This window comes from Protopterus annectens, chromosome 8.part0, assembly GCF_019279795.1.
Source record: "Protopterus annectens isolate FY-2018-M chromosome 8.part0, PAN1.0, whole genome shotgun sequence".
Classification (NCBI taxonomy): Eukaryota; Metazoa; Chordata; order Ceratodontiformes; family Protopteridae; genus Protopterus; species Protopterus annectens.
The window spans coordinates 304,035,793-304,054,908 of NC_056741.1; the positions used below are offsets into that span (position 1 = coordinate 304,035,793).

General features: G+C 38.7%; 1 protein-coding gene across 1 annotated transcript in view; it reads left to right on the plus strand.

Annotated features, from left to right (window-relative positions):
* Positions 1 to 19,116, plus strand: part of LOC122808771 (death-associated protein kinase 2-like) — a 1,232,522-nt gene that overhangs the window by 1,071,551 nt on the left and 141,855 nt on the right. The window contains exon 9 of the mRNA XM_044079801.1: positions 6,922 to 6,967. Coding sequence (XP_043935736.1) covers positions 6,922 to 6,967 — 46 coding nt within the window. The remainder of the gene's footprint in view (positions 1 to 6,921; positions 6,968 to 19,116) is intronic.

The following is a 19,116-nucleotide window of genomic DNA, read 5'->3' on the forward strand; positions in this document are numbered from 1 at the left end:
TTAGGGATGTGTGTGTGTGTGTGTGTGTGTGTGTGTGTGTGTGTGTGTGTGTGTGTGTGTGTCTATGTCTGAACCCGTAAAGATTTAAAAAGTAAAAAGTCATGGGCATTCAGAAGCCATGTAGCTGACAATGTAAGAGGTCATTTGCATGTATCTTATGGACCTCCACTACAGGAGTTTTAAGGTAGTGCACAGTAAAGACTTTTAGCTTGGCCGAGTCTTTCTTGCAGTTTTCTCTGAATGTTTTGTCTAGTGTAAACTTTTTGACTCTTACCTAGATGTATATGCAATATAGTGTGTGGGGTGAGTAAGTATGTATGTACCTGTAGCGGGTCTATATCGTATAATCGAATGTTCAACACCGAGAAACTCCATTCATCGAACCAAAAAACAATGAACGTGCACTTCAGCGAATCTGAACTTCAGTGAATTTCTAAAAAAGGGAATGGCATAAATTAGCCAACATAGTGACCATCAGACAAATTGCAGTATGTCAAACCCACCCGGGGGGGGGGCTATGCCCCCTACACAACCCCAACTATATATACCAACTCTGAGATCGCACTACAGTGGGGAAAGGACACATTTCCTGCTGTTGACCAACTGATGTATTTCCTATTTTAGAAATTAGCTGAATTTCATGTTCACTGAAGTGCAGGTTCACTATTTTTGGTTTGATGAATGGAGGTTCATGAGTTGAAAGTTCAATTATATGATATAGACCCCCTGCAGCATGTATAACTGAGTATGTGGCTAAGCTTAGATGAAGCTTTCATTGGAGTTAACTGCAGTAAGAAAATGAAATCCCATTCCATTGACTGAATTAAAAAAACAAAAAAAACCCACTTTTGTTCTTGAGGGAGGCAAACCCTTTCTTCAGCTTCAACATTCTGCATTGCTAAATATACTAACTCCGAGACAGAACAACTCTGGGGATGAGAAAAAAAAAGGCCTTATCTTCACATTTCCATGACCTCAATGCTTCAGTTAGACAGGTGTTGATAAGTAAGCAGTGAAATAAAGCAGCTGATTCCTTTTGTAACAATATGATAATCAGTCCATGGCATGTGTTCCAAATAATTATTTACACATACATCATCTGCATACAGCAGGTTTTTTTGATGCATCCCATCCAAAATCTTTGCTGATGTAACCAGCAATTTGAACAGAAGTGAGCTCAGAGCTGAACCCTGATGTACACCCAGTCACACTAGGAATCCATCTGTGACTTCAAAAACTGATTGTATTTGTATTATTGAGGCCTTGTACGTAGCCTTTAGTAATTCTGGCATCTTTACACCATCAAAGAACTGCTGAAATCGACTTTTGTGAGACCTTGTAATATGTTTTCCCATGTCTAGGAATGCCCATTTGGACTCTTTTTCTCATTTCCAATTTATCTTCTTCTTAATCTGACCTGTTTGTTTCCCATCTTACTTTTTACTATTTCTCTGCATATTCATTTTCAGCTTCTCTAGCACATTTATGCATTGTGACATGAGACTTCAGCTAAAATAGTAATTTCTCATCCTTTCTCTCCATACTGTGATGATTAGCCTCAGGGGCTATTTCTCCTCTTATGCCCCCAGCATTTTCATCATATTTGCCCTGCCACTTTCCCTCATTTTCCTTAGTGCAGTCTGCAGATCTTGTAGGGAGTTTTTTCCTTCTTAGTTCATCATAGGAGGTACACATGACAGTACAGGTGATGTGGGGTTTTCTTCATTCAGAAGCTCTTAAAGCCCTCCTTTCATCTGCCATTTGTATCTGGGCTTGTGAGCATATTTTTGATGTTGTCCCTTATCAATGGCTTCTTAAGCTTACCTTCTTTGTCACCTTGCGACATAATAGTGCTTCTTCTTATCATCTGCTGAGTCACTTTCCAGAAGCTTGTAGAGATTCTCTGACACCTTGTTGTTTGACACTGTAACTGCTGCCTTAGCCTGTTCATTAGTCAGCAAGTATTCTTTCTTAGCCTTATCTGTCTTTTCTGTCTTCCACTTCTTGCTGCACTCCACCTTTCCTTATGTAAGTTGAATCCACACCTAGCATGCCCATAGATAGATTTGTCCTATTATCTTCACACATGTCATTTTGAGATGCTACTATTTTCTGCTCCACTGCTTCCTCCATTTCTTGAGGTGTTAAAACCACATATATTTTCTTGAACTCCACTGTTTTCACTCCATTCACTTCCACGTCTTGGGACTTCTATTTGTTGATCTTAAAGCCTTCTCTAATAACTGCTTATCGCTGATTGTGACTACAAGTGGTCTATGCTGGGGTCCAGACATTTCACCAGGGATGGCTTTGTGATCTCTAACTTGTCTCCAGTGTGCCATTCATTACTAGGAACAAGTCTACCTGAGTTGTATGTTGAGACCTCTTGTATGTGATCTTGTGACTGTTTCTCTTGGAAAACCATGTGTTGGCCACCAATAAGCCATTCTCTAGGCAGATGTCCAAAGTGGCCTCTCCTTCATTCTTTCTTTTGCCCCCAACATATTGACTCAGGCAATCTTAATATCCTGCTTTTGTTTGTCCATTATGAGCACTATTGAGTTCAAGGAGATATTTCCACTGCCACCTGAATGCCCTGTTTTCTTTGCCAAAACAGCGCTGCTGTTGAACATTGGCTGAGGCATTTTTTGAGCCTGAAACACTTTGATTATGATTGGAGACCTGTTCATATCCTTCTGTTTTTCAGGATTTTCATGTTTTAACATACAATATTGTTCTTACGTAGTTCTGCTGGTTAGTTTTATCGTATGATTTTAAATTACGTGCATTTAGCAACCTTAAATTTAAACTTGTTGGATGAAGATAGATACCACAGAAAGTAAGGCACTGACCTTGACTGACTATAGAAAAATGTTTCTATGTGTCACTTTGATATAATATCAAAGTTACAAAGTGCAAAAAAACCCTCCAAACACTTGTTACAAGTGTAGTAAAATAAAAAAAAAACCGCCCAAGTAATGGAATCAGAAATTGATTTTAAAAGTAAGTATTTAGCACTTTCTTCTTTATTATAAAAGGAATTCATCTGAGAGACATAACAACGAAAGTCTCGGTTTAAGTAAGGTAATGTCACTAAATGGATACAACCAAAAGAACAGTCATAAAAAATTACACATTTTGAAGCTGTCTGCATCAGTATATATTTAATGTTTGTGCACCCGTTTACATCTCTTGTAATTTGAACAGTTTATTCAGATTACAAGGCATTTTCTTTATTTCTTCTAGATTATGTTGCTAGTGAAATGAGAGGTGGTGACTGACACTTAAAAATTTGGGAGCTTTATTGACATTGGCTTAAATCCAGTTCTTAAATGACTGTTTAAAACATTATATTTATCTTGAAGAACGTGATTTACTGAAAGCTGCTAACTAGTTATCTGTTGGATATTTTTTATAACTGAAAAAGGGATTGATTTAACACTAGATGAATTGTTCATGAATACCACAAGATCAGTGCTACTACAGGTTTGATGGTATAGTACACTAAATTCAGTACTTAAGAAAAAAAAACATAATACACACACTCCTTTACCTGTATGCAGCCATGACATTCATGTAAAAGAGAAATAGAAAGCTTATTGTGCCAGAGGATACTGTTAGATTTCACTTCCACAAACTGTTGACTCCAACTTTCCATGTAAATGTGCCTTACTGTGCACTCACAGGAAGCCTGCCTTACACAGTAAACTGTAATCTCAATCATGCAGGGTAACCTGCTTTTTGGGCTCACAAAGTACTGAATAAATTGGATGAAAAACTTTATCTTCCTAGGTGAAAGTTACACCTCCACACCAAGGTGTATTGGTGCAGGGGTGTTCTCCTTTTTCACTAAACCCAACTAACTTCCTTCCCATAGTACTGTATATGTCCAGGCCCATGTGCTCTCTTATCAAGAAGCCACTGAGTAAATTGTGATGTTTCCTCATTATTCAGACCCCTTGCTCCCACTGCATGTGCCAAGCCTTTAGCTTCTCAGATCTGTCAATGCTGTGACACAGTATCTTTGGTTGGTTCAGCCAGAGCTAGGCATCCTATACCAATGTATTCTTAAAACAATCCTTCATTTAAACAAGCCTTTCTGTTATTCCTGACACAAGTTCCCAAAACGTACATGTTTTCCCCAATTGCTGTTATGAAGCGTGTCTAACAGTGGTCATCGCATTGCCATGATTGTCTCTTCTGCTTATTATCTTTCATTTGACAAATACTCCCCTGATGCCTTTTCAAGGTGTGATTGAGAAAGTACCTGCCAGGGACTCATATACACAGTGTTTCTACCACAAACTGAAGAAGTTTTTTTCACAGAATAATAATTTGAAGCGCCTTTCAAGAACAGTCATCCCCAAACCTAAATGTTATGAATGAGAGTTTTTTTTTATCTAAGATTTTTCCCATATATCTTCACAGGTTTCACATTTATTTCCTGAAACTGTTATTTTGGTCTCCATTAATTTGGTGTCCTAGAATCTAGATAGTTATCTGCAAGGAATTCTGGTGTTGCATATGGCTGGATATACCTTAAGGACCTGCTTTTTCCTAAAAGTAGCTTCTGAGCGATCTGTAATGATATGATAAAGGAAATAATGGCCGGTTCACCTGTCCTTCATTTTCTTGAAAATATAGAACAGTGGTGAACTCTTTCTGTTGGCTTTTGGCATACCACAGTAACTTCTTCTGACATGCACCATTAATTTGTGCTGTAGATTGGAGCAGTATCTATGCCAAAAAAAAAAATTACCATCTTTGCTCTTGGTAAAGAAGAAGAAAGTCTGGAAAGCAGGCCAGCACTTTAAGTGATTCGGATACCTGCATTGTTTTCAGTCACCTAGATGCTTGTAGACTTCCTGCAACTGTATTCATAAGTTTGAATGAAGGCATTGTCCCCTGAGAATGTCTTGGAAATGTATCTATGCTGGGCATCTGTACAATAACCTTGTAGCTGCATGTGTGTTTATTTACTAATTACTATAGCTAGGGTGTCCAATGAAGGAACAGACCATCTTTTGGCAGAGCTGTCTTACAAGGGTATCCTCACCTGAAAATTTCCATTCAATATTATTGTCCCTTACCTCTTTTGAGGTTTTGTTTGCAAATCTTTTCCATTAGTACAAAACCTACCATGGGAGCTTTTTCATAGTAAAAGCGTAAACATTCAGTATCTCACTGCCTCTGTAGATCACTAACAAAGAATGTTGCAGAAGGTTTCCATTTTATCTCTCCATCTACCAAATCTCTCCTTTCTGTGTGACTACATTTCCATCTTGTACATTGTTAAGCATCTGGTGTAGGGGGAGGAAGATTTTTGATTGCATACATTTCATTTATTGGTTTTGTTTTCTGTAGAAAGACCTGGTTCAAGTAGCAAAGAAGACTGGTGCCAATAATCAAGTAGTTTGACCCAGACACAACGTGTGTGTGTGTGTGTGTGTGTGTGTGTGTGTGTGTGTGTGTGTGTGTGTGTGTGTGTGTGTGTGTGTGTGCTCATACCTCTCAACTGTCCCTCATTTTACATTGCATCCCTAATTTTGCATCATATTTTGCAATGTTTCTCATAACATTGTTGTATTTTAAATCACAGTGGATTACATTCAGTCAGTAGTGCCAGACATTACAGTTTCATACTTCTTAATGCTCAAAAAATGCATGGTGATGCAAAAACTGTTGTTATATTAACATTTTCAGGGAATTGTAGTAACATTTAAAAACTGTCCCTAATTTTGGGCTTTTGCCTTCCCATTACTTTTGGTTTTGTCCAGAATTCTTGAGCAATGAAGCGTATCTCTCAATGAAGAACCAAAATTAGGGACAGTTTTTAAGGCAGCAGAAAAGAACTGCTCGTTCTTCCTAAAAACGTGTCTGTTTTACTAGCTGCATGATAAGCTACAAGTGATACTAAACCAGCTATCTAATTATTTACTTTGTCGTGCAAAGCATTGTTGAACTGGGTGGTTGTCCACAATTGTATTTATCTTGGCTATGGAGTTTATTAAAAATAAAGAGGTAACTAGGTAGGCAAGCATGCTGTAGACTTGTAGGTGAATTACATTAGAGTTTAGAATTAATGTGCAAAATATCTGATGTTGTAAATCCTCAGGATGCTATAACCAGCACAAAGACATTTCACAGCAACCTATGCATCTGTCATTCCACTGACTTTTTTGTATATTGTACCTGTAATCAATTTTCCCTGTTTTGCTGAGTTACTAAAGACAAAGGAAATGGATCTCTGGTGGTTACAAAGCTGATGATGGACACACACACACACACACACACACACACACACACACACACACACACACACACACACACATAGATAGGTAGGTAGATAGATAGATAGATAGATAGATAGATAGATAGATAGATAGATAGATAGATATGGATTACCTTTCAAATCCCGAATCCCAGAACACCGAATGCCAGAAGCCAAAATCTTGAGACAAGAATGTTGAAAGCTTACAATCTATGCCCCCCACACCCCCTCAATGTGGGGGGCTGCACCCCCTACACCCCTAACTATATATACCAACTCCGGGATCACATTAAAGTGGGGAAGTGGCACATTTCCACAAGCTGGACAAGTATTTCCTTTCCCTGAGAAGGATCGGCCGTTCATGATTGTAAGCCTTCGACATTATCGACTTGAGATTCTGGTATTCGGCGTTCTGAGACTTTCTTTTGAGCACTTTTGGTTGTTTCTATTAAAGGTAAAAAACTTTTTGTTGACTTTTATTAATCAAAAACCAAATTGTTCTGAAAGCTCCTCTTATTATTTTAGTATCTGTTTTTAATACTTGTATACATAAGAAGTGCAATCTGTCCTCTTTTTGTGATGAGTTGCAGGTTTGCAGTGTATTTTAAGTGTTCTTAACCTGCTGATTCTTGCTTGTTTTTTTTTTTCAGCAAAAGAATGTCAGCCATTAAATCTCTTATCCATCCTTGGATCAAGGTAAGGAAGTTTGTTTCTGCTACAGGATGCCTTAAATGTGAATATTTTGATTAGGTGGATCTAAACGGTTCTTGAGAAAGTCCTCACTCTTAAGGAGCATTTAAAAAACATTTGAAATTCAGTGCTTCTCCTTCAGAATATTCAAATTTATTTTGAAGTCTTGTAAGAGAGACTTATAAGAGAGGTTAGGATTAATGTATAAAAATTGCTGTTTGCTTCACTGTGTAGTATTAAGTAATGAATATTTTTTTCATTTATTTACAGCGGTTTTGTGCTTGTATTGTAAATTGAATACTGACTTTTTTGAGATGTGTATTATCTTATTTGCTAAATGACCCATTTTTCTGTTACTGTAGTGGCAGATGTTAGGATCTATTATGTACTATGTAATTGCAAGGGATGAATTAGACAGGAATAGAGTCTGACGTATTTTGTGGTTATAAAGTAGTCCTTCATTTTTTACTCTCATATTTAGAATTTGCATGGCTGAGTTTTAGGCATTTAGTTGTATGAGAACAATCTGAGAAGAGTAAAGCTATGATCTTGATTACACAATATGTCAGTATGTGTATGCAAGCACAAACCTTGGTAATATACTTACACCACACAGTAACCCCCCCCCCCCACACACACACACACGCACACTTATGCACGCTTTTTGTGCACACCACGGACAAAATACATTTCATTACATTCTGAAAATTATTCCCTTATCACTGTAAATCTCAAATCTGACTTTTAGGAGCCCTCTTTACCAGGTAGCCATTAGAATTTCCTTTTTGTCAGCCCCAGCTTGGCATATTTCTGAAAAGTACGCAGCTCCCTGTGCTCAGGAGTGCGTATGGCTCTGGACAGCACATGTCGTAATATCAGTCATAAACTTAGAGAGCATTTCCTCAGTAGGGTCCTGATTGCTGGAATCAGATCTTTTGAAGCATCTATTTTTTCTTTTTTTTTTTGACCTTTGGAATTTTACTTCTTTGAATATGGTTTATACATCTTTTAGGTACTTGATCCTAGTGAACATTGCCCTTGTAATATCATGTAGCTAATGTGATGCACCAATATGATTAATAGTGATCTATACCTCTGATAGGCACTACGGCTCACTGTATACAGTGTTTTTGTAGGGAGTTACTAGAAGGCAGATTGTCTTTTTTTTTTTTTTGGTGAAAGGAAGCAACAACTACAAACAAACAGAACTAACTACTAATGATTTTCTGGACCCCCCCCCCGAGACTTGTGTTTTGTGACCTTTTAATGAAAATAACTTATCAGACCTAGCCATCGGTCATCACTTTCTCTCAGATTTTACCATATGTTGTGTTCACCATTCCACTGAGAGGACAAATGATGGCATGCCTCCACACACTCATTTGCCTGTTAATATTGTCTCTCTGTTTGAGTGTAGTACACCCTGGTTCCATTTGTTAATGAGAGTATCTGACTGAGCCCCAGGCTACCCACCTTCTTTTTTCACATACTGTAAGGGCATCACAGGGGAGCAGACATGTATCATATAGTGATACATGTCATGAATGCCTCACCATGAATTCGCTAGATGTCATCATTTCCATCTACCATTAGAGGGTAAGTACCCAGTGTAAAATCTTAATGCCCCAACCCTGAATTCCACCCCCCAGCACACACAAATACAATGAGAGCAGGCCATTGGCTGCTTTATGCTTCCTGCTATAGGCAACCCAGTGGCACCTGATACTTCTTAAGTCTCTGTCACAAGTAACACAGAAGAGCACTTTGTGTACGTGATGCTGAGCTGCAAACCTTTCATTGTGGATGTAGCTTGACTGTTCCATCTAAAGCCTAGAATGAGTGGATAATTCCACTCTTATTTTCAAAGTACATGAGCACATTAACTGACATGCAGCATATTTTTGTGTGCAAAGCTTTATTATAGCATGTGCTTTTACTAGCACACAGTTCTCTGATGTCTGAAGGGGAGATGTAATGTTGCATTACTTTAGAGTACCCATTTTCTTTTGTTTTGGTAGAATGTGCCCCTGCTTGGCATAATGGGTACACAGACTGGAGCAGAGATGTGGTATGTGCAGTATTTGGTAGTTATGGTATTTAGTCCTGCAGTTCATAAAGACAGAGACTGTGATGAAATGACATGAAGTCACAATGATGGGGGTTGCCTTCTGCACTTGAGTGTAGGTACAATGCTTGTAGTTTTCATCACTGATGTGCATTAGGAACTGTAAGTGGAGTGTAATATGTTTATCTTGTTTCCCGGGAGTTATGTCTTGACTCATGTATGGAAAAGCAATGTGACTATGGTGATTGTGGTGCACATTGTTTACATGAGACTAAATGTGTGGTGCTTATGCTGGGAACTCATAAGGATTTATGGTATTGGTGCACAACTGTAACTTTCACAATCCTCCTTATTGTAAAAGAGATGTCTCTATTTGAAAAAAGTTCTACCTTTTATTTTTTTACTCCAGATGTCAGATTCATAACTCTAACTAGCACTAGTTCATGCTAGATATTATTTCTACCCTACTTGTTCACCTGTGCTGGGGTGAAGGCTCCTATAGATGTAGTAATTTTATGTGCAGGCATCGGCATAGCTACTTCTTTGAGGTCTATATCCTTGCTAAACTAACATGGAGCCGAAGTTGTCAGATACATGATGTTTGCATAACTCCTACGTTTTACCAAGAACTGTTTGGAGATGGTGGCATAGATCCATATAGATATGATCTCAAAGGATAGTATTTGGTACAGAAGTGTAAAGATGTGCACAGGGGCTAGTCACAGGATTTTGAGAGTTGTGATTTTCTTCAGTGCTCGTACTCACTCTTTGCTAAAGTATACGCCACACACTGTCTGTCCTTCCTTAAAGGAGAACCCCACTCACAGACTAAAAAAACATGTTTATTTCATCAAGTTTTGGTGTTTCCTACATTTTAACACCATTCTGGGACTATTTACAGGTTTCTAAATATTTTTATACATAATTTCTTAGTCTGACCACATGGGGTCTAGTATCTTGAAGTAATCCTGATTGTTTAGTCTGCCTGTAGATATCCCACAATACAGTGCTTGTCTGTAAAAAGTTACATCACACAGGCCTTTTCTTCTCTAAAGCTCCTGTCACTGCATTAATTTTACATGCATACACTGGTGACTTTGTCAGTTTTAAGTAATATTTCATACCATTCGATGACTACTTAAAACACAAACAATGCAAATGCCACAGAACAATCTTTCAAAGTGCTTTTTACTGCTGCTTTTTTTTAGAATGGTTAAATTGCAGTCTTTTGTGAAGCCTGATTTTTACTACTTCAACTCATCTCCCATCCCCCATCACACCTCACTTCCTAGCTGTCAGAGTTGTTGTTGTTGTCTTTCGGCTTTTCCCGGTTAGGGGTCGCAACAGCGGAACTCTGGTCCGCCAATGATTGGCAGTAGATTTTGACGAACGCCGAGGTGCCAGCTCGACGTTCAACCTTCAGCGAAGGCACACCCATTTACGCATGTCTTTCGAATGCCCACCCAACCACGGGGAGGACATGCAGACTCCACACAGAAGCCACTCCCCACACTCCAGCCGAGAAGCTGTCAGAGTGATAAGGGTAATTTGAGCTGTTACCTGCTGTGAGCCTTGACTCATGTACTGTTTCCTTGTTCTAGCATTTACTTTTTGTATGGGTAGGGGAAGGTCCAGGGAGCTTTGACATCATAGCATAGGTGTGTTTTTAAGATGGTCATGGTGATGTCATTTTGGGGAGGGAATTGGCCAGAAAACTACTAGTATTCATTGCCTTGATGATGTAATTGAACTGGAGACTGCAGAAAACTTTTCCAGGTTATGGTAAAAGTTTTTTGAAAGTGAAACCACCACAGTTCGGTAAGGTACTGTTCTAGTGCAGAGAAACAGTCGATTTAAAATATTTTAAATGCTGTATTGCTGTTTATTCATTGCAGGAACTGTAAATAGGATGAAAAAGGGCAAAGAAGTCGAGCATTTGATAATAGAATCCTGTTGTCGCCCGTTAACATATGCGCAAATGTACAGTCTGTCACAGTATAGCAGCATTCTGTGGATTTTCTTTACTAACTTCTGGTGTCAAGGAGTAGTGAGCTTCCCTACTATACTATTAACTCTTTGTCATCCTTATGATGACCAGACCACATTCCAGAACTGGATCGTTGCATGACAGAGTAGAACTGGCAACAAAAGCAGTGGGGAGAAAATATTTTTGCCTCCAGTACTACCATGATGTACTTCTGTTTTGGGATAATGTTTGTCACATTTCACCTTTGCTTTGAGAGGAGTTCTCCATACCTCCCATGAAGGGGGCTGTACCATCTGTTTCCCCATTTGTAAATAGGGTCTCTGCACACTGCAGTTATGGAGAAATCTTCCATTGCAGCAAATCTGTTCAGTTGACTGCAAAACACAAATTATGCATTTTCTTTGAAGCAGCTGATCTCTGTCTAAACTTGTGCAGATACTAACACGTGAACATCTCCAATAGGTGCACACTATTAGTTGTGGGCAGCATTTTACATGTAACAGAAAAAATATGTCACTTTAAAGAAAATTATTAGTGAAATAATGTTGAGCTTTTGTATTTATGCACCTGACTGATTTAATCTTTAAATCAGCATTTAATATTGCAGACTTTTCTGTCAATGTCCATTGATGATTGGATATTTCTGTTGTAGCTATATCCTTGTCCCCCATTTCATGCCATTTCTTTAAATGTTAATTTTAAGCCTGTAGGTGAGCAAGCCTCATTTGGTGTATAAATGGCACCTTTGAACTAGGATTAAGGTGCATCCACAGCCAAGAGATTCAAGTTCTTTCTTGGCAATGGCAGAGTTTGGCTATCTGCTTCATTTGTACCACTGGAAAGTTTCCATATTTATTGCCTGTAAATCATAGATACTTTATGTGAATCTTTGGTCCACATATTAAAAGCCAGGGCTGCCACAGGAGCTGCTTTTTTTGCCTGAGGCCAGAGTGTGATGTAGAAACTCTTTTAAGTGCCAGAGCTTCAGTTCTGCAACTCAGTGGCATTAAAGCTTCAGGCCTTCATCACTGTTTGCCACCTATCTGCTTTTGAGGGTATCAGCACAGGCTTCAGCTGTATCAATACTGGCTGTGGCTGAAAGGCTGGTCTTACAGTGATAGGCAGCAATTGAAGGGTGAAAGGCAAAGATAATTAGAACTTATCCTGTGCATATGCGTGATCCCTTTTCTTATTCCAAAGTTTGTTCATTGTCTTCCAGTTCTTTCATCCACCTTCTTATCTGCAGACTGGAAAATGTAAATCCTTCATCCACCTTGTTATCTGCAGACTGGAAAAAATAAATCCAAGAGGTTCCCCCAAGGAACTTTGTTTCAGAGTGAGGCAAGGGTGCAGCTATTGCCTCCCCATATGAATAACATGACAACTCAAAGGTGTGCAGGAAGTGAGCCTGTAGGTCCCTAGTCCATGTTCTTAAACCTGAATATGTACAAGAACAAGTTATCACTGTGTAAGCATGCAATACATGGATCCCGTAGTGACTAGGGTATGTGACTATGTCTGAATTCAGACATAGTCATGATATGGTCAGTGCAGTGGTACAGCAGTTAGTGTTGTTGCATCACATCAAAAGGTTCTTCGGTTTGAATCTTGACTGGGGTGCCTTCTGTGCAGAGCTTGCATGTCCTCCCTGCATTTGCATGAGCTTCCTCCAGGTGCTCCTGTTTCCTCCCACATTCCAAAGACATGCATCTGGAGCATTTCTCCCTGGGCCTTTGTTGAAAATGTGCTCTGTTCCAGTCAGGGTAATGAGTTTTCCTCTCCTGTTAGACCCCCAAGAACTCCTTATTTAGAGAGCCCCCACCTCATGACATCCATGATAAAGTGGCATGTTCTCCTTTTTTCCACAACGTAGAAGTGTTTTATGTTATTGTGCTGTTTTGTTATACATTGCCTGGAGCTCTGAAGTATTTCTATATTTAAATGTGAGAACACGCTTTTAAATTAAAGACTTTTTTTTGGTTTACTAGTTTAATTTAAATGATTTTCTCATAAACGTCTTAACTGTGATACCTAATACTTCAGCATTGCATTTAAGCTTCATTGTAACAAAATGCTAGTGCTGCAGGAGTGCAGCAGTACACTGCTCAATTAGTGCCGTATTTATGCATGAGGTAATGCCACTTTGTTGAACTAGGACCTTGGATTTTCTTTCCTTTGGGCTCTGTAATTATCAGTTTCACATCAGCTGCTTGGATTGACCAAGACTTAGATTGTTCATCACCTATGAAGGTTCCCCCTTGCATAGACCACCTCCTGGCTAGACTTCTCTTCACACCAGACATCCTAAAGCAAGTCCTATGTTAGGTCTTCTGCCCTACTTAGTTATCTTATGCCTTAGCATTTGGACAGTCTACTCCAAGATACAGAATCCAATGCAATGGATTAGTTTGAAAAAAAAAGACTTTATTCTTCTTTCACAGTGACTTCAGTAAGGAACAGATGAGGGGAAAATGTGGGTCTTACACACCTATCCTAACAAACTTAAACAATAATCAAAGAAAGAAACTTTGCCTCTTGCTCAAATAATGTAGCTACATTTGCCACCAATCTCTGTCTTAGGACCCACCATTGTCATACCTTAAAGCAATTAAACTGGCTTGAACTACACAACTACCTAACGTATCCATGACTAACGACAGCACTCAATCTCATTCATCATCCAGAAAAATGCCCTGTACTACAAATCTTATTACGACCTTACTGTCCAACAAGGGACCGCCACTCTAGTAACAAATTCTTACAACTCACAAATAAGTCAAATAATGTTGCAGGAGACTCGCTCTACTCCCAATGCATTGCTAAATTCTAGAATAGTATTCCCACATAAATAAAACTCTCAGATAAACTCAACAGTTTTAATCCAATGCTTAAACAACATCTTAACTATTCCTGGTCCTGCACATGCTCATCACCAGGTTAAGACGTGGTGCTCACCATATAATACTCTCCAATACTTTCAACATTTCACTGAAATGACAAAACTGTTTTTATACATAGTAACAGATAAAAATGCAGCCCAGCTGATAAAAGATCACATCCAAAATATAAAAATTGTTAACATAAAAATGTACGGATGAATCAAAGCAAAGTCATGACTCAGACTTGAATAAAAATAATAATTTTTATTCAGTTGACATTTTCACAGTACTGAGTACTGCTTTATCAGACATTAAAAATCAAATGTAGTAAAACCACTGTAAATACTAAAATACCCCAACAAATCAACTAGTGACAGGTGATAATCATTAATTACATTTCAAGAAACACCCAAGCATCTTAAAAAGATACTTAAAAACAGAAGTGCATGCAAGTATAGGCAGAGAAAACATTTGTGTTATGTAAAGATCTTGCCTTAAGTATAGGCTTGATTGGGACCTTATCACTAAGGCCCTTCCCTGTGTCTGCCTTAAATCTGATGATCCATTTAACTTCAAGCACTTGAGTGGTGTTTTCCACATCGCCCCGTCATATGCTAGGTATCACTCTATCCATCACCAAAAACTTAAATATGTTTAAGTGATTACCCTGTATAGAGATATGCCTTGCCAAAGTAGTCATTAGATTGTTTTTCTTCATGTCATAAAGGTGTTCTCTAATCCTGTCCCTGAGTTGTCTATTCATTTTCCCTACATAAAACAACCTACAGGAACAGGTAGCTAAATAAACTATATCAGTAGTATCACAGTCTGCTTCACATTAAATATAAACCTCTTTTTCTGGATGGTCAAACTGTCCAGGTGAATCAATATGTTTACAATAATTACATTTCCCACATGCTATTGTGATACATCTAATATCACTACATGCACAATCCATATTTGTTCTGGGATAGCATAGCATTCGTTTTAAATTCTTCTTCTTGAAAGAGAACTTGGGTACATCCCCTACAATTCTTTTAATATCAGGGTCATTGGTTAAAACAGGCCAATACTTCTTAACTACTTCTGTGATCTTATTGACATTGCTACCAAAAAACAAAGGTACTAGTAAAGAGTCCGTTTCTAGTCGAGTAGTGGTTCCATTCAGTCTCGTGTTGTGAGAAAAATATGGCTTGGCCACTGTGGCTCTGGAACCGTGCATATGTCACAAAGAACCCTGAATGTCATGCTCATTGTAACCTCTTTCTTTTAACCTTTGTTTCAGATATTTTAAATCTATTTCAAATTTGCTGTGTTCAGGATTTAATCTTGACATCCTGTAACCTTATCCTCTGACTATATTCCTGAAGACGTGGCCAGGGTGCACACTTTGCCTGTGTAACAGATTGTTCCTTTGACAATCTTATCTATGAATGGTTGTGGCTACAATGTTCCGTCTAACTTTCTATAGACCTTCACATCAAAAAATATATTTCTTGATGTGAGACATTCATCTCAAATTTAAGAAAATGGGTGCTGGTATTTAAGTGCTCAAAAAACATATTTATTTCACTCTGAGAGCCATACCAGAGCAGAAATAGGTCATCAACAAATCATCTGTAAAACAACAACTTGTTTCCATTTGGAGCTTTGTAAAAATGTATCTTGTTCCCATTTGGCTATAATCAAATTAGCATAGCTATTTGCAGTGGGCATACCCATTGCAACACATTCTCTTTGCAAATAAAGCTCCTGGTCAAATGCATTATTTTCCAATATGACCTCCATTAATAAACAAATTAAATCTACAGTAGTATGTTTCATGACACTATGTTTTAGCAAATACATTCTTAACGTATCAATTCCATTCATATTGGGAATCACAGTAAATAAAGAGCATACATCGAGAGTAACAAAATGCACAATTTCCAATCCATCTACTCCATCATGCAAAAATGCATATAAATCATTCAAAAACTGTTTGGAACCTCTAAGAATAAATACATTGTTATCTACTATGGGTCTTAAAGATTTCTCCACAAAAATTTACAGTGGTTCCGTGTACTACCCCCTTCCCGAAACTGTATGTCTAAAGGGTGGTAATAATGGATTTTTATGTATTTTAGGCTAACCATGTATACCTGGGATCATTGGGTATCAACAGAGAAATATTCAAACAAATCATAAGAAATACTTTCACATATTAAACATTCATATAAAACATTATAGATCCTTGATGCTATCACTTGAATAAAATTATTACAAACTCTTTCATAAATCCTGTTGTCATTTAACATCCTAGCCATACAATCAGTATAGAACTGAGAGAGAGAGACCGCTGGGCCTCCTTTAGCTGCATGCTTTATGACTATAGAACTATCAACTTGTAAAAGTTTTAAAGCTTGCCATTCTCTGCTTTCATATTCATTTTTGTCCAACTTTTCTTATTAAATGCTAAATGTAAATCTGTTTCACACAGTTTAAAAAATGGCTCTAAAATAGGATGATTCAATGTTCATATAAAACATTATAGATGCTTGATACAGACACCCAGTATTACTGCTGCACAGGTTAAAACAGCACTGTCCAAGGCCAAGAATACAGCTTCTGTGGGACCTGACAATATCCCCGGCTGTGTTCTACATGAACTACAGAGTGAACTGGCACCTTACTTGTGTGCCCTGCTCAATCACAGTCTCACCTCAGGCTTTGTCCCTATCAAATGGCGCACTGCTAAAGTCATCCCTTTCCACAAAGGAGGAGCGACTACAGACCCTGGGAACTATCACCCCATTAGCCTGACAAGTCTGATATGCAAAGCTATGAAACACACCATCATGGACCTAATAAACAAGGATACAGGAAATCTCCAAACTGTGGATCCCACACAGTTTGGTTTTGTGAAGGGTAGATCATGCCTGCTTAACTTGGTCAACTTCATTGAGTCAGTCACCAGAGCTGTGGATGAAGGTAAGGTGGTTCATACAGCCTACCTTGATCTGGCCAAGGCCTTTGATACCATTCCCTACTCAGAAATCATAGAAAAACTCACTAAGCTAGGCATCAGCCCCTATATCACTAGGTGGGTTGCAAATTGACTCACAGATAGAACCCATAGTGTGAAAGTAGCTGACTCCAAGTCAAACTGCCGACCAGTCATGAGTAGAGTCCCACAGGGATCGGTCCTGGGTCCTCTTCTGTTTGGTATCTACTTCTCAGAAGTCCACACCAACACGAAGAGACTCTGGCTGACAAAGTTTGCAGACAATTGCAAGTTGGGAGCCATTATTAACACCCCAAGTGATGTTAACATCCTACAGAAAGGCCTCACTGAGACCAAAGACTGGTGTCAGAACCATGGCCTTAAGCTCAATGCCAAAAAATGTGATGTCATCCCCTTTGGGAAAAAAACAGTTCTCATGAATTACCACATCGATGGTAGTCCACTGAACACAGAAGGCATTATAAGATATCTGGGAACACAGGTTGACAGCAACCTCTCTTTTGACCACCACATTGCCACTGTGGTCAGAAAGTCCTTCTATGTGGCACATCACATTACTAAGGGTTTTGCATCCAGGAAGGAAGAGGACATTGTCTCCCTCTACTCTTCCCTCATTAGGCCAATCATTGAGTACAATGCCCCATTTGGCATGTACCTCACTAGACACCTGCAACAACTGGAGAAGCCACAAAAGTACCTCACAAAGCAGATCCTATGTCTTAAACACTTGTCCTATATGGACAGACTCAAAAAACTCCAACTATTCTCTGTCTCATATTGCCTACCTGGGGTGATCTCTGCTTGACTTACAAAGCCATGTCTGATCCAGCTCTGTTAGAAATGCTACATCTAAAGAAATCCCAATCCCTCTGCTTCACACGCTCCAGAGACCTCAACCTCATCACCACAATCAACAGAATGTGTTGGAGGGACAGGTTCATAACCCAGAGACTGCCCATGCTATGGAATAGACTTCCCATACATGTCGAACAGAGCACCTCACTGACCCTCTTCAAGAGAAATCTTGATGAGTGGATGGGAAATGGAAAATTCACCCCAGGGATCACTCCAGTGGCTCTACTCGACAGAGGCACTGGGAACTAAGGTCAGGTGGCACTATGCCAGGGTAATCCTATGGGTTAGGCTTGTAAAGGCTCCAGGGCCATTAGCCTAGTACACACCTATGAACCTATGAAAGTACTTGGTTTCCTAAAACATTTCACATTGATATCACTATCAGAGTCCTTCAAAAACATTCTCAAAATGACCCCCCAATAAATATATTCAAATCAGTAATTGCATCTGTTGCATCTGTTTCCTGTGTAGGTATGAAATAAAGCCCTTTAGTTAATAGTGACTGTTCAATACTGTTGTCTAGAGGAAATGTTCCAAATCAAGGATTTACCTTGCTCTGCCAGAATTTCTTGAGTGCTTGTGTTTCTTTCAGATCTTGTTGGTATTTCCTTTTCATCTTGCTTCTGGTCTGAGATCATTCTCAGGGTGGCCTCACTTCTGAAGAGTTTGTTCTGCTGGTGCTGGTACCCTGAAGGGGAACAGCGGAACTCTCATGCTCTTCTGTAATCGACACTGAAGAACGAAGGGTACCAGCACCAACAGAACAAACTCTTCAGGTTTTTCCAATAACTCTGTCAAGAGAAAGCAATCCAAAAGTGAGGCCACTTAAGACGTAAACACTCAAAAAGTAATTTTCCAGTTAGTTTTGTAAAAAAGAATGTAATAAGTTTGATCTGAAAAAAAGTCAAAGGGAGGTTATTGGAAACCTTCTTAGTGAGGATAGAGGACTACAGATAAGCAAGAATAAAACCCTTTGGAAAACTTTCAATCAATAAGAGAGTCACTGTGGATAGAATATTCACTCTTAGCTCTAATCTATTGAAGAGAGAAGGTTTTGAAACCAAATTAAGGCATCTGGAGTTATTCCAATCTGTAAAGTATGCTTTATACATTTTAAATGTATTGCGCTGTCAACAAGACTGGAGGCTTTTGTCAGGTCTGTAAATATTATGTGTGACAGGTTACCCTGACCCATGTTAAGAAAGATAAAATCTGATAAGGTCCACTTGGCAGTCACTGTGATTCAGCCTGCCTAAAAACTTTTTTTCATTTACAAAAATTGTACTGCTTATGTTATTTAGAAAATTGTATATGGATTCCTAGGTTCTTACCAAGCTGACAGCCAAAGAAACATTGAAAACCTCA